This window comes from Myodes glareolus, chromosome 7 (assembly GCF_982192425.1).
Source record: "Myodes glareolus chromosome 7, mMyoGla1.1, whole genome shotgun sequence".
In the NCBI taxonomy this organism is placed as follows: domain Eukaryota; kingdom Metazoa; phylum Chordata; class Mammalia; order Rodentia; family Cricetidae; genus Myodes; species Myodes glareolus.
In genome coordinates this window covers 62,494,796-62,509,262 of record NC_142032.1, presented here as the reverse complement: position 1 = coordinate 62,509,262, position 14,467 = coordinate 62,494,796, and the positions used below count along the sequence as shown (strand labels likewise).

Sequence of the window (14,467 nt, the reverse complement as noted above, 5' to 3'; positions counted from 1 at the left end):
ATCCTGTACGTTTAGACTGTCCGCCAAATACCTATGTTCACTCTTACACTCACCCCCAACTCATGCTCCTCACACAGTCATATGCATATGCTGATGTTTTTTGTGGTTCTTCATGTGACTCTGGGTGTCTGAAGTCCATGGCCCACAAAGAATTTGGGGAGCAGGTTGGTCTAATGTTATGAGTCTTTTTCTGTCCCATCAGCCAATTCCCACATAATGACAGAGAGACTTCTTATTAATTATGAAAGCTTGGCCTTAGTTCTAATTAGCTCTTATAACTTAAATTAATTCATTTCTATTAATCAATATGCTGCCACATGGCTTGTGACTTTTACCTCTCTTCTGATACATCCTGTTTCCTCTACGCCCAGCTGATATCCCCCCCCACTTCTTCCTTTCTGAGTTCTCTTTGTCCCCAGAAGTCCCGTCTAACCTCTTCCTGCCTATCTATTGACCACCTAGCCCCCTATTTATTTATTTATTTACTTGCTTATTTTATTTTTTAATTTTTTAATTTTTTATTTTTTAAAAATATTTATTTATTTATATGTGCACAATATTCTGTCTGTGTGTATGCCTGCAGGCCAGAAGAGGGCACCAGACCCCATTACAGATGGTTGTGAGCCACCATGTGGTTGCTGGGAATTGAACTCAGGACCTTTGGAAGAGCAGGCAGTGCTCTTAACCTCTGAGCCATCTCTCCAGCCCTTATTTTATTTTATTTATTTTTTTTTATTTTTGAGGCATAGTCCTGGAACTTGCTGTATAGACCAGGTTAGGGACTTACTGTGTAGACCAGACTATATTCTTGGACTCACAGAAAGTCACCACAGGTAGCTAGTTTTTGTTGTTGTTGTTTTTTTTTTTGAGGCATCCCCCTGCCTCCACTACATGAAGTCCTGCCTAAAGAAACTAAAGAACAACAAGCAGCTCACATATACAACACCCACACACGAAACAGAAGCTGCCGTGTACAGTAGACCTTTTATCTGAAGCTTTATTTTGTATCCAGGGGGTGCAAGTGTCGCTGTACTTGTGGAGGCGAGAGGACAGCATGCAGGGTTTAATTTAGGTCTTCAGTGTGGTAGTAAACGTCTTTACTTACCACTATCTCACCAGCCTTTTTGAAAGCATTGCTCTACTCCAGGCTGCCTTTGAACACATGGCAACCATACTGTCTTTTTTTTTTTAATGTGTGTGGTGCTTGGAATTGAACCCTGGGGCTTGTCATGCCAGGTAGACATTCTATACCTCTTCAGTTACATTCTTTTTCATAAGATTGTTTCTTATGATTGTCATTGTGTTAGCCAATATCTTGTGTTTTTAGGTTTTTTTTTCTGAAAGAGTGTCATTTTTTAAATTTAAATAACGTATTTAGAATCTGTAATTGTACACCTAATTTAAAGGGTGTTTGTTTATAATTTTTTATTTTATTTATTTTTATTTATTTATTATTTTTGAGACAAGGTTTCTCTGTAGCTTTGAAGCCTGTCCTGGAACTAGCTCTTGTAGACCAGGCTGGCCTTGAACTCACAGAGATCCACCTGCCTCTGCCTCCCGAGTGCTGGGATTAAAGGTGTGCGCCACCACCACCCGGCTTTAAAGGGTGTTTGTATTACATCTCTGCAAAGCAGATTTACATGGAATGATCTGTTACGGATAATATCAGAATTTATATGTTTCCTAATAGAGGTCCTCTTTCCTTTATTATAAGAAAATGAGAGCCAAGTGTGGTGACTGACGCCAAGGTGGAAAGGCTTTCCATGAGTTCCAGGCTAGTTGAGGCCACCACATTCTTTGTTAGACCCTCTTTCAAAGTATGGGGGGAGGGTAAAAAAAGATTATGAAATATTTTACAAGTTAAAGCTGTTAAGTTCATGTAAAACACAAAACAATGTAGGCGAATCTTTTCATTTTTAAGATTTTTTTTTTAATTTCTTATTCATGGCCTAAATCTTAGTTCTCTCTGGAATAACTGAAGCCCCCACAACCCTTCCTTCACCATCGCAGGCAAACTCCTTCTGGATAACAAGTAGGTTCAAATATGAGTTGCCCCTTTTACTTCAAATATTTCTTTGCCGAAATGAAACTCTACAACCCTGTTTTCTCTGTAAATGTTGTGTATGATACAGTTCATAGCCACAGTCTGGAAGGAGGAGCAGCCTTTCTACACAGGCGGTTCTGTGTCAGCAGAGGAATTGTACAGCTACAGTCCAAGTTTTTTGTGGCCTCAGATGACAACTGTGTGTTCCAGGAGGCTCTCTCCTAAGGCTAGGCCACTTGTAGGGGATACCCCATATCTCTTTAGAGCAGGATGTGGTGGGGCCTGATGCCCAAAGGCGATGTGGAGGTGATGAGGCCTATGCTAGGGTAGGGTGGGTGTGTCCTTCCAAGCCTGGCTTTTTATTCTTAACTTTTACTTTCTTTTTTTTCTTTTTACTATTAGTCCAGGTTAACCTCCAACTCCTCGGTCTCCTCAATACTGGGATTATAAATTTGAACTATACCTGGTTAAGGATAGGATTAATAAAAACTTTTAGATTTTTAAGACTTCTCCTTACCTTGCTCCTCGCAATTTACCAAGGACCAGTGTTAAGTCTGTGCCCACCCTGATGGAGCCTTCAGCTGCTCATGGGAGTCCGGGTTCTAAGGCCTGCTCCATCTAGGTGACAGCGAGGAGAGGATGTTGGGCTCCAGGCTTTGCTGCTCTGTGCCCCAGCTGCACAGAATCCTGTTTGCCTGTCCTGCTCACCTGTGCATCTTGAGCTTGCTAGGGCAGAGCTGGATTCAGACATGCTCTCAGTTCAGCCACAGTGAGCTCTGTTCATGGGCAAGTACGCACAGGAGATAAGTGATACTCGGGCCTGCCTTGTTGGGAAGCAGATAAGCTGGGCAGCAGCAGTGTGAAGCCAGGCCCTGCAAGGTTTTATGTGGCTAAGTCAGTGTTGGGGCTCTGACAGCCTTGGGCCTGTGCTGTGGTTTGGTGTTGCAGATGCGTTGTTCCTTTTGGAAGATCAACTGTAAAATCAAGATGAGAGGGTACTTAATTTTTTTAATCTTTTTTTGTTGTTGTTTTTTAATTTTTTGAGACAGGGTTTCTCTGTGTAGCCCTTGCTGTCCTGGAACTCCCAGAGACCCGCCTGCCTTTGCCTCCTGACTGGGACTAAAGATGTCCACTTTCACACCTGGCTTATTTTTATCTTTTGTTTATATCTTTTATTTTAACTTTGTACATGAATGCAGTGTATCTCAGTCATATCCACCCCCCTCAACCCCAGCACTTGCATTTCTCACTGTCATGGAGAGGATTCTTTAACTTATTCTTTAAAACTTAGATTTATTTCATGTGTACAGGTGTTCTGCCAGCACATATGTCTGTGCACGGGAGGGATTCAGATCCCTAGGACTGAAGTTACAGACAGTCGTGAGATGCCATGTGGATGCTGGGAATCAAATCTTGGTCCTCTGGAAGAGTAGACAATGCTTTTAGCTGCTGAGCCATCTCTCCAGTCTCCCCCCAACTCCAACTTAAGATTTACTTTTATTTGTATGAGTGTTTGCTGTATGTATGCTATGTATACACATCATGTATTTATAGTGTTCTCATAGACCAGAATAGGGCATCAGATCCCTCGGAGCTGAACTTGGAGGAGTTTTGAGCTGCATGATGTAGGTAGGTCCTAGGAACTCAACTTGAGTCCTCTCTCTGCAGCAGGAGCAAATGCTTGTAACCATCTCTCTGGCCTTGAATCTGTTTTATTTTTACTTGAAACCATTTTAATTTTATTTAAAAAAGAACCCTAAAATTCAAATTTATTTTTAAGTTGTCTGTAAAAAACACAAAAATCATACATATTAGTTGGGTACCATGTGTGGTACTGTGTATGCATTGTCTATAATGCTTTTGTGCATGAAACTTACATTTTTCTTTTGCTTTTTTATTCTTTTGAGAATTTTATACATGTACACAGTGAAATTTCTGTCATATCCATATCTCATTTCCCTCCTTCAATATCCCCTGTGTTTCCTCCCCAACATAGCGCTCTCTGAATTTCATGTCGTCTTCAGTTTTGTTTCTGTCCGATACCTCGCTAGGTCCAATTAATTTTGCTCATATGCACAGATTTGGGACTTGGGAAATCTGCCAGTGACACCCACACTCACACAGAAGGATTCGCCCCCTCTTTGAGCAACTTGGAGTGATTTGAAGCAACTTGAAGTTGTTGAAGTGATTTTTTTTTTTTTAAAGATATGATCTCACTAATAGATTAGTCTGGCCTTACCTCTGCTTCCTGAGTGCTGGGGTTAAAAGTTTGCTCCACCATGCCTGGCAAAGCTATTTTTAAAGTTTTAATCTTATTTATTAATATTGCATGTGTGTGGGGAGTATGATGTGCATGTGGAGGCCAGAGGACAACTCTGTGGAGTGAGGTCTCACCTCCCACCTTTGCCTGGGCTTCTGGGGATCAGTCCCAGACTACCAGGCTTGTGTAGCAAGTATCCTACCCACTGTGCTGCCTTCTGGTTCCTTTAATTATTTTCTTCCTGTTTAAAAAAGTGATTTAAACATACAGCGACTTATTTGTACACACAGTTATCCTTACTTGATAAGATGTGTGGTCCTGGTTAATTCCACTGCACTCTCTGGACTGTGATTTGCTTGTTAGTCCAGGTAAAGTTAAAAGACAGGCGTGTAACAAGTTAGTGTTCCTGGAAGGAAGGGTGATGCCCAGTAGTGAATATTACATGTAGTAGAATTTTGACTGTTTCGAAGTAGCTGTTCTTCCATTTCTTTTCTTCTTCATTTTGCCTTGGGGGCAGACTTCTAGGTTTCACAGGTTTATAGATTTTCCAAGGGAAGACGGTTGGAAGCCTGCGGGGTTAAACTGTTATTTCATCTTTGCTGGTGGCAGTCAGCTTCATGAGCTAGAAATGATGGCTTACTTGGGGAAGCTCTCAGTGGGTGTTGTGGGTGCTTTCTAGCCTCAGAGCTATGGCACAGAAATACACAGTGGTGTGGTGTGGTGCCCCCTTGTGAGGGGCTGTGAGTCCAGTTCATCTGGTCTTGATGGGGTGCTCGCCTTGCTGTCACCACACTAGGTCAGTCAACTAGGGTTTCAGGTTCTGCTGCTGGCCTTTAATTGTTCCTCGGTCTTGCCTCTTGTCTTCAAGTTATGAGGCTGAGTGGTGACCCCAGGGCTTTGTCTGTGATCATGTCTCATGTAGTTGGACATCCATGTGGCTCATAGCCCTTCCCTACCCCAACACCACTGAAAACCTTTATTCTGGCATAGTTCTCAATGTGGGTCTTAGAAGAAATGAGTGCTTCTTTAGAGGCAGTGAAAAAAATGTATTTTTATTCTTTTTTCCAAGGTAAAAGTAAAGAAGCTGAAATAAAAAGGATAAACAAGGAACTGGCAAATATTAGATCAAAATTTAAAGGTAAGTGCTACCCTTTCCTAAATGTAGTAAGGGCCTTGTGATGGTTGTTAATGTCCTTTGTCAACCTGATGATCTGGGATCCATCTGGGCATGCCTGTGAGGGATATCTAGGTTAGGGTCATTGAAGAAGGAAGATACCCTAAATGTGTGCAGCACCATGGGTTGGAGTTCTAGACTGAATTAAAAGAAGAAAGTGAGTTGACTATATCCCTCCAGCCTCAGGAGTGTTCAGAGTTCAGCCCTAGTGATCCCTGCTCATATAAGCAAGTGTGCACAGGAGATAAGTGATTCTTAGGCCTGTTTGTGGATTCATCTTACTTGGTCATACTGACTGGATGCTGTGTTCCTGCAGCTGACTTCTTCATCATGTCAGACATACCTTTGAACTGTGAACCGAAATAAACCCAATAAACCCTCCCTTAAATTGCTTTTCTTAGGTATTTCTGTCACAACTATCAGAAGAGTAATAAACACAGAAACAATCTTTTAACATTTTTTTTTTTCATGACAGGGTTTCTCTGTATAGCTCTAGCTGTCCTGGAACTTGCTCTGTAGATCAGGCTGGCCTCACACTCACAGAGATCCACTTACTTTTGCCTCCTGAGTGCTGAGGTTAAAGGTGTGCACCACCAACCACCCAGCTTTTAACATTTCTTTAAAATTCCTAAAACACATCAGATTCTTAGTACACTGAATCTATTCATTGAGGGATCCAGGTAGTGAGAACAGCTTGTATTGAATTGGGTGATCAGCCCCTTCCTAGTTGTGGCCCTGTTCTTTTCCTGGTTGTTGGAAATAACACTGACCTTGTGTCTTGTCTGGAAAGTGCTGCTCAGCACTATGCTGAGGTGGAGCTGTCTTGACAGGCCAGGGACCCCTGGGTGCCTCTATCTGTTAAACACACCAAAGGCCCTTGCTATTGTTTATCTGAAGTGTGATGAATAACCCCAGTGTATCTGCCCTGTCAGTTGAAGGTAGAAACCTGTCTTTACCATGTTGCTTCTGCTAAAAAGGTATGTGTGCCACTGAGTACTCTTACCTTGAAACACTGCACACAACACAGCACAGGCCTAGACTCCTGTCTGCAAGACCTTTGGGAAAGCCCAGATAACCCTTTAAGCCGAGCATGCTTTTACCATGAGAACAGCTGTAATTTCCCAGAAATGATGAGTAGAGGAGAAGCTTGGATTGTACCCCACCAAGAGGTGCAAGGTCAGTAAGTGTTAGCCTTTTGATCTTCTAGACTCGTAGAATGGGCGTCCCAAAGAGCCTTGAAAGTGAATTTCCTGGTTGGTCAGGCAGGGTGAAAACTAGTAAAATTTAATTGACTACTCAGAGTATTTGATGTTGAGCTGGCAGAAAGTATTAAATTTGAGTATTTTAAACAGGCCTCTGAAAGCCCTGACACTATGTAGTGACTGTCTTGTGTTTTTGGGAGTTCGACACTCTTTGCTTTGGGCGGGGCGGGGGGGGGGGAGGCTGCCCATTTGCTTCTCTGCAGCTTGGGAATGCTAATGGTTGGTTCTGCCAATACAGACCCCATGATGGGGTTGTGATGCCGAAGATTTACAGAGGACACACAGTATACTATAATGTGGAGGGAAGCCCTGGGCAGGGGTACTGACTGATAGTCACCTGTAACCTGCTGGGGAGCTGAGAAGTCAGGCCTTCCTCTGGGGCCTTCAGTCACTCCTGCTCAGGCTCAGGCAAAAGTGAGCAGAGTTGGACAGAGCCACCCCTCCAGCTCTCACATGCTGGCAGCTCTGGGCCCTCATTGTGAAGTGCTTGTGTCTGCTATTCTAACTGTGTTACATGAGAAAATGCATATTACTTGCTTATTTGATAAAAGATGATCACCTAATACATTTTTAATCTATATGATTAATACAGAGTTTGTGACTTCCTACAGAATAGGAAGGATTAAATTTGAATATTGAAATAAAAATTTAATATTAATATTATTATATATTTTATTTGTTTTTTAAGACAGGGTTTCTCTCTGTAACAGTTTTGGTTGTCTTAAACTCACTTTGTAGACAAGGCTGGACTTGAGTTCACAGAGATCCATCTGCCTCTGCTTCCCAAGTTCTGGAATTAAAGGCAGAGTCACCACTACTAGCTGAAAAATTATTTTATTCTATGTCTGCCCAGCTGAAAAAATATTTTATTCTGTGTGTATGGGTATTCTGCCTGCAGGTATGTTTGTGCACCATGAATGTGCTTGCTGCCCACAGAGGCAAGAAGAGGGCATCAGATGCCCTGACACTGGAGTTAGAAATAGTTGTGAACTGCCAGGGAGATGCTGGGAAGTGAACCTGGGTCCTCTGGGAGAGCAGCTAGTTCTCTTAACCACTGAGCCATCTCTCCAACCCTAAATGTTAATATTTTTGTCAGTTTTAATATCAATAATTTAATTTGTTCATGTATAAGCTAAAGATTAAAGACTTTGGGGCCCGAGAGATAGGGCTCATTGGTTATGACATCGTCCTGACACATCCTCGGAACTCACACTGCAGGGGAGAGAACTGAGTTCTGTAAATTGTGTCTGATCTGCACTCTGGCATGTGTGCTCCCCCATGCACTCGCACATGTACCCTTCCCCCTGAAAATTAACAAATGTTTTTAAAAAAAAAGCCAGAAAGAGGTTAAGGACTTTGGCTGGGTCTATAGTGTACTGGTAAAGTATTCCCCTGACATGTACAAAGCCCTACATTTGATTCCCAGACACCCCCCCCCCCCCAGAAAAAAAATCAAGGAGCAGTGTTAAATTATCTATTCTACAAACATTGTCTGAGTGTTGTGGAACCGGAAGTCTTGGGAAAGTTAGCTGTTCTGTGCAGGAAGGAAGGCCTTCCTGAGCACTGGCCAGATAGAAAGTCCATTATCTGTCCTTGGTAAGCCTGTGGCTCGGGTGTCTCTCGATGTAGCCCTGGCTGTCCTAGAACTTACTCATTATATAGACCAGGCTGCCTTGTACTCAGATGTCTGCCTGTCTCTGCCTCCCAAGTGCTGGAATTAAAGGTATGTGCTACCACACCTGGCACCAAATGGCTCACAGAAAAAAGTAAATAGACATAGATGAAACTAGTATTGATAGTGTACTCTGTGTAGCTCAGGCTTCTAAAATATTGCTGCAACATGTTATTGGTAGCAAAAGTTACAGAGGTGTACTCTGTTCTTTTCATGTAACTCTTTGATACCTCTTGTGTTTCATTCACATTTGGAACTGATCTCCATTTGGACCCACTGCATCCCCAGGTGTCTGGCAGCCTAGGTGGCACATGCCTCCTCTACTGAATACCACAGGAGACCTGTTCTACCTTTGGAAGTCAGCTGGGGAGTAGACAGTGTTCCAAGGCATCCTGAGAGCACCAGAATGAAGTGAAAAAAGAAACATTCCCAGGTCACCCAGGAAGCGGCTATGGCTTGTGAGTCTAGGACCAGCACTGTTTGTGCCTTTATCCTTAGTAACCTGAGAAAAGGAGTCCAGACAGAGCTGTTTTGGTGGCCTTAAGAACTTCAGAGCCCTGACCATTGGTTGCAATGATCTTGTCTTTCTTCCAAGAAATGCATTTTTGGTTGTCAGCTAGGGGTAGGATATAGCTAAATCTAGGTTGCAGAGACTAGAGGCTTTGGACCCCCATAATCCTGTCAGGATTCCCTGTGTAGAGAGATAAAAGCCAAAGTCTGGAGTCCACTAGATTGGAGACCCTCTTCTACATCAAACCAAAATCACCCCAGAGCTCCGGGAACTGGGTCCACTGGCCTCTCTCAGACTGCAGCTGGGCTCTGTTGTTGGCACGTGGCGCTACATACAGCCTCACACTTAGACGTGGGTTGAGGTGAGGAGTACCAGTCCCTTTGTTAGGAAAGTGTTATCTCCCTGACCTTGAATGCAATCGGTTTAAATACCTCCTTAGTGAGTCAGAGAGAACAAGAGTGCTCAGAGAAACAGAATCCTGTGAACTGGGGCCTACAGAGGCCCAGGAGATGGAATCATGAAGATTTTACGTCAGGTTTGTGTTACAGTGAACTAGGTTTACAGCATTTTAAAGGTTTAAAAGACAAACTCGGTAGGAAACTTAGAAAGTGTCAGAAGTGAGGGCAGACTTTGAAATAAGACCAGTTACAGTAACTTAAATGAAGATACAGTGGATGGCTATGGTGTCAGGGGTAATTTAAGAAAACCTTGGTGTTCTGGAAGGCTAGTCAGATGGAAACTGTAGCTCAGAGGGAGGAAAAGGTAGTGGATGAATGGTGGGAGATACAGACTAATGTTGATGCTGGAACATTGCTTGGCGTTTTAGAGAAACGGGGTTGGGGTTGGGGTGGGCAGATCTGATGGGCTTTAGAAAACTCAGAATCTCTGGAACAGACAGAATAGCTGAAAGGAAATCTCCACTGAATATGTTAGTATACAATGTGTGAGTTCAAAGACAGATGCCCTGAGCAGTGAGGTCAGAGTCCTGTCTCCATAGCAGCTGTGCAAGGCTGGCAGCTTTTGAGCAGGAACAGCAGGAGCAGCAAGAAGGATGCCAAGTCCAGACATTGAGGAAGTCCATTCTAGGGGTGACTCTGGGAAAAGTGTCTTATTGAAAAACAAAACCAAAGCTGAAGGAAAAGAGAATTAAAACAATGGTGAGTAGGGGAGGAAGAGGAAAGGAGAAGGGGTGGGAGGGAGAGGGAGGAAGGGAGAGAGGAGAAGACACAAGTGAGTGCAAGCTTATACATACAAACTCTTATAAAACTCAGGAGACTGAGTCAGGAGGATTGCCAGTTTAAGGTCAGTCTGATTGTTATAGTGAGACCTTGTGTCAAAAAACGAAATAAGGACTGAAGAGGTGGCTCAGAGGTTAAGAGTCTTGCTCTTCCAGAGGACCTGGGTTTAATTTGATTCCCAGCACCCACATGGTTGCTCACTACCATCTGTGACTCCTGTTTTAGGGGATCCAGGATCCTCTTCTGGGATTGAATGCACATGATGATACATGCAGGCAAAATACCCATACTTATAAAACAAAATAAGCCAAATAATAAGTCTAGGCATGGTGGCACAGATTTCTGTGAGTTTGAGGCCAGCCTTGTCTACATGGAAGCAAGTTCCAGGCCAGCCAATAGCACATAGTGAGACCCCATCTCAAAACAAAACCAAACCAAAAACCAACCCCTCCAAAACCCTAACATAATAATAATAAAGCTTAAAAATGTCTTAAATACAAAGAGGAAGAATTTCTTAACAGCAGGCCTCTCTGATAGAAGAACTTTTACAGATTCATGATTCTAGGTACAAGGTCAGTTACACAGAAAGGAATGATAAAGCAGAGGATGTTGGGTAAATTTAAAAGGTGATTATGTGTGGTAATGATGTCCTGAGTTTAAAGTCTATGTAGACATAAAGTCCTTGATAGCAAGCAGATAAAACGTGAGCAGTGAACATTGGATAGTTGAATCTATATCTCTTTATTTTTATGGTAGTCTAAACTTACTGAATGATTGATGCCGAGTTATACAAAAGGGCACTACTTTAATTTAGACTTAGAGACCTAGAAGGACCAGGCTGGCCTAGAAAGTGTGATGTCATGAAGGTTGACTTTGAACTTCTGATTCTCCTACCTGCACCACCCTAGTTTTGAGATTATAGGTGTTTGCTCCCTGGTTTCTGTGGCAGATGAGTGGGGATCAAACCCAGGTCTTCCTACATGTTGGACATTCTATCAATGAGCTGTGTTTCCAGCCCTTTTAGTTTACACTTGGCTACCTCAAATAGTTACAGCATTGTGTTGGTCGATTTAAATACAGTGGTTCTCAGGTACAATATTAATTTTTTAAAATGAAACATGGGCTCGTATAGTCTAGTCTAGTCTCAAACTTGCTGTACAGCCAAGGAACTTTAGATCCTCTCACCTCTTGCCAAGTGCTGGAATTATAGATATGTGGTGCTATACTACAGGAAAATTGCTGTAAGTTTAAGGCCAGCGCGGGCTACATAGTGAGTTTCAGGCCAGCCTGGGATATAGAACGAGGCTTTGTCTCACTCATCACCCCTTACAAAGTTGCACATGTGAAACCGTCACTAACAGGCAGAAATTTGGTGTTGCAAACCACATCTGGGCATGAGCAAGCCAGGGATTCACAGTAGTAGTCTACAGCTGTAGAACCTTGAGGGTGAGTTACAGAAACTGTGAAATCATTAAAACATCATTCTGGAAAGAATTACTTCTTAATTGTAGCCTCTCACTGTTCACAACTACAAAAAAGGAATGAGATTTGAAGAGTCTGGATGAGGAGTTAGGATGGCCTAGAACTCACAGAGTTTAGACCATACGTGCCTTATACTGACTCAGTGTCATTGGAAGGCCCAGCCCAGTGAGAAGAACATATGACAGCATCCCTTCCTTACTGCTGCAGGTCAGCTCAGGATTATTCCTGTGCTTAGATGAAGTGAGCAGTAGTGCTGATGACGCTTGGTTACATGTGGAGCTTTTGTGTTATAGTTGAACCTGATTGCTGTGATCAGGAGGGAGTTCAGCCACGTGTTCCTGGACTGTGTCTGTGTGGTTTTATGGCTAGGTGATTTGCCCCGTAATTGTTGTGAAATGGAAGATAATTTATAGTAAATGTATCTGCCTCAGGCAGTAAGCCTGGTTAAAGGATTATCTTGATGACTTATGCAGGGCTTGCAGATATATTATCCCTTCGGGGTTTTTGGGGACCAAGGCAGGTTGAAGGAGGTCAAGGTTCCACTGACAGGCACTAGCAGGTCTTATTGGGTACAGAACACTAACTGCAAGGTATTCTGGTTTTTGCTGTGCACTGTGATTACCAGGTGAGATAGCTGCTTTGCCTGCATCTGTAGCTGCATGTCTGGCTGAAGGCCTGTGCCCTCTTTGAGACCTTTACTTCAGTTTTTTCCTCTGCTACACAGTTCTCTTCCTTCCTCACCTTGCCCACTGGATGTAAACCTTTCTTCACCTTTCCTGTAGGTGACAAGGCTCTTGATGGCTACAGTAAAAAGAAGTATGTCTGCAAGTTGCTCTTCATCTTTCTCCTTGGTCATGACATTGACTTTGGACACATGGAAGCTGTGAATCTTCTGAGCTCAAACAGATACACGGAAAAGCAGATTGTGAGTATGGTTGAGGGGCAGGGCCTTGTACCCTGTGTGCAGTTCGTAGAATCTCTTCCTTCTACTTTGTTCCATATTGGGTATTCACCACATGTGCATCTGGCCCATGTTACTGCCTGATGCTGGTATTTAGGAGCCATGTCCATTCCAACTTAGTTCTTTGCTTCTAGGGAGCCAAGGATGGACTTTGATGGGGTGGCCTTCTTCCCCATGCTGCTCTGTTGGCTTAGACTGGTAGATTCTCTGTGCTCACACCCCTGTGTCTGCTGCCCACAGGCTTTATTGCCTTCTTTTCAAGGGCGCTTGTTAGAGAGTACAGTACCAGTCATGACTTTACTCCCTGACCTTTTGCACGACTGTCTGAAATGGGATCTGTGCCCACAGTGACAAGAAATAAAGCCATAGAAGGTGCTGTCCCCTTCCTGTCCTCCCCTGCACTAGAGTTGAGGGTCCCTGCTATGCAGTCTGCTCAGACTTGCTCAGGCTTGGTGTTTTAGCTCTGCTTTCTTTTGTAGTAAGGCTGTTTGTGTTTTAATGAACAGCTTTCTCTTTTTCTTAAAAATTTAACTTACAGAATTCAAAATAGCAAGTCAATATCTTAGGATTTTCTTTAAGAAAATTAGTCTTCTGTGTTTTCAGGCTCCACATTTCCATCTTGTGACAGAATGGTGATATGAGACTGGGTTTGAACAGGTAGTGAGGTAACAATGGGGATAAACTTGAGAGAGGAGAGGAGAGAAGTAAACTAGGTTTCTGGACAGACATGTATGTATATTTGTTAGTCAACAGTGCCATCCTGACCTGAGGATACCATGGTTTCTGTACACAAACGTGTGAACTATTGAGAAAGAAGTGAGGCTTGGGGAAGGACTAAGTGGTCTGGTTTTCTTGTGCCTCTGACTATGCACACATTTTAATGGGATTGTTGCATCAGGGCTAGATGGTAGCAAAAATATCGTTCACTGGTACATTGTCTGAATGTGGACTGTCTTCAGCGACAAGTCTCTTTGGCACCCATTGGGATGGTGCTTGAAACCTTCTAGGCTTGCTTATCTGTGCACTGTGCATTAGACGTCTTGTCATAAGCTTTTTGTCCCTGCCTTCTGGGAATACAGGGCTACCTTTTCATCTCTGTATTGGTGAACTCGAACAGTGAACTGATCCGCTTGATTAACAATGCCATCAAGAATGACCTGGCCAGCCGCAACCCCACATTTATGGGCCTGGCTCTGCACTGCATTGCCAATGTGGGTAGCCGTGAGATGGCAGAGGCCTTCGCTGGAGAGATCCCCAAGATCCTCGTGGCAGGGTATGTATCTGGGTACAGCATACTCTCCATCTGAACACACTCCACTATGTGTAGTGTGAGACATCACAAAGCCCTAGTATAGAGCCCAGAGGCACTGTCATATTCTCTCCCTGAGATCATTGACACTTAGAGCAGATCATAGAAGAAAACCCTTCTTAGCCTGACAGCCCAGAAAGAACTCCAGCCTTGCATGAACTCCACGGAGAAAGAAACAAAGTTGTTTGGCATAGCGCTGAGTCTTATCCCTTCCCAAAGCATTGGGGCAAAGGCCAAACCCCTGTATCTTGAGAATTCTGCATCATCTCTCCCCTCAGTTCATTTGGAGAACTGTCAAATGGTGTCAAAGGGCTGCTTTGGAAGAGTTTGAAGCAGCCCTGGGCTGTGTCAGGTCTCAGGGTTGGCAAAGGCAAGGCTAGCCTCTGCCTGGTCATGTGCTTTATGCTGTTGTCCAGCCAGACTGCAGACATAGTGGTTACATTCATCATGGGCTAGGAGACAGGATAGGATAGTTGTTAGTGAGTTGAACGGGGTGTCAAGGCTCTTGGAGCTGTCACCAGCCCTTGTTGCCTATGAAGCTGGAGTATAGGTTG

General features: G+C 43.5%; 1 protein-coding gene across 2 annotated transcripts in view; it reads left to right on the top strand.

The window, feature by feature from the left end:
* Positions 1-14,467, top strand: part of Ap2a2 (adaptor related protein complex 2 subunit alpha 2) — a 68,924-nt gene that overhangs the window by 19,778 nt on the left and 34,679 nt on the right. For both annotated transcript variants that reach the window (XM_087908277.1, XM_087908278.1), the window contains exons 2-4: positions 5,374-5,442; positions 12,426-12,568; positions 13,684-13,877. In XM_087908277.1, coding sequence (XP_087764403.1) covers positions 5,374-5,442; positions 12,426-12,568; positions 13,684-13,877 — 406 coding nt within the window. The remainder of the gene's footprint in view (positions 1-5,373; positions 5,443-12,425; positions 12,569-13,683; positions 13,878-14,467) is intronic.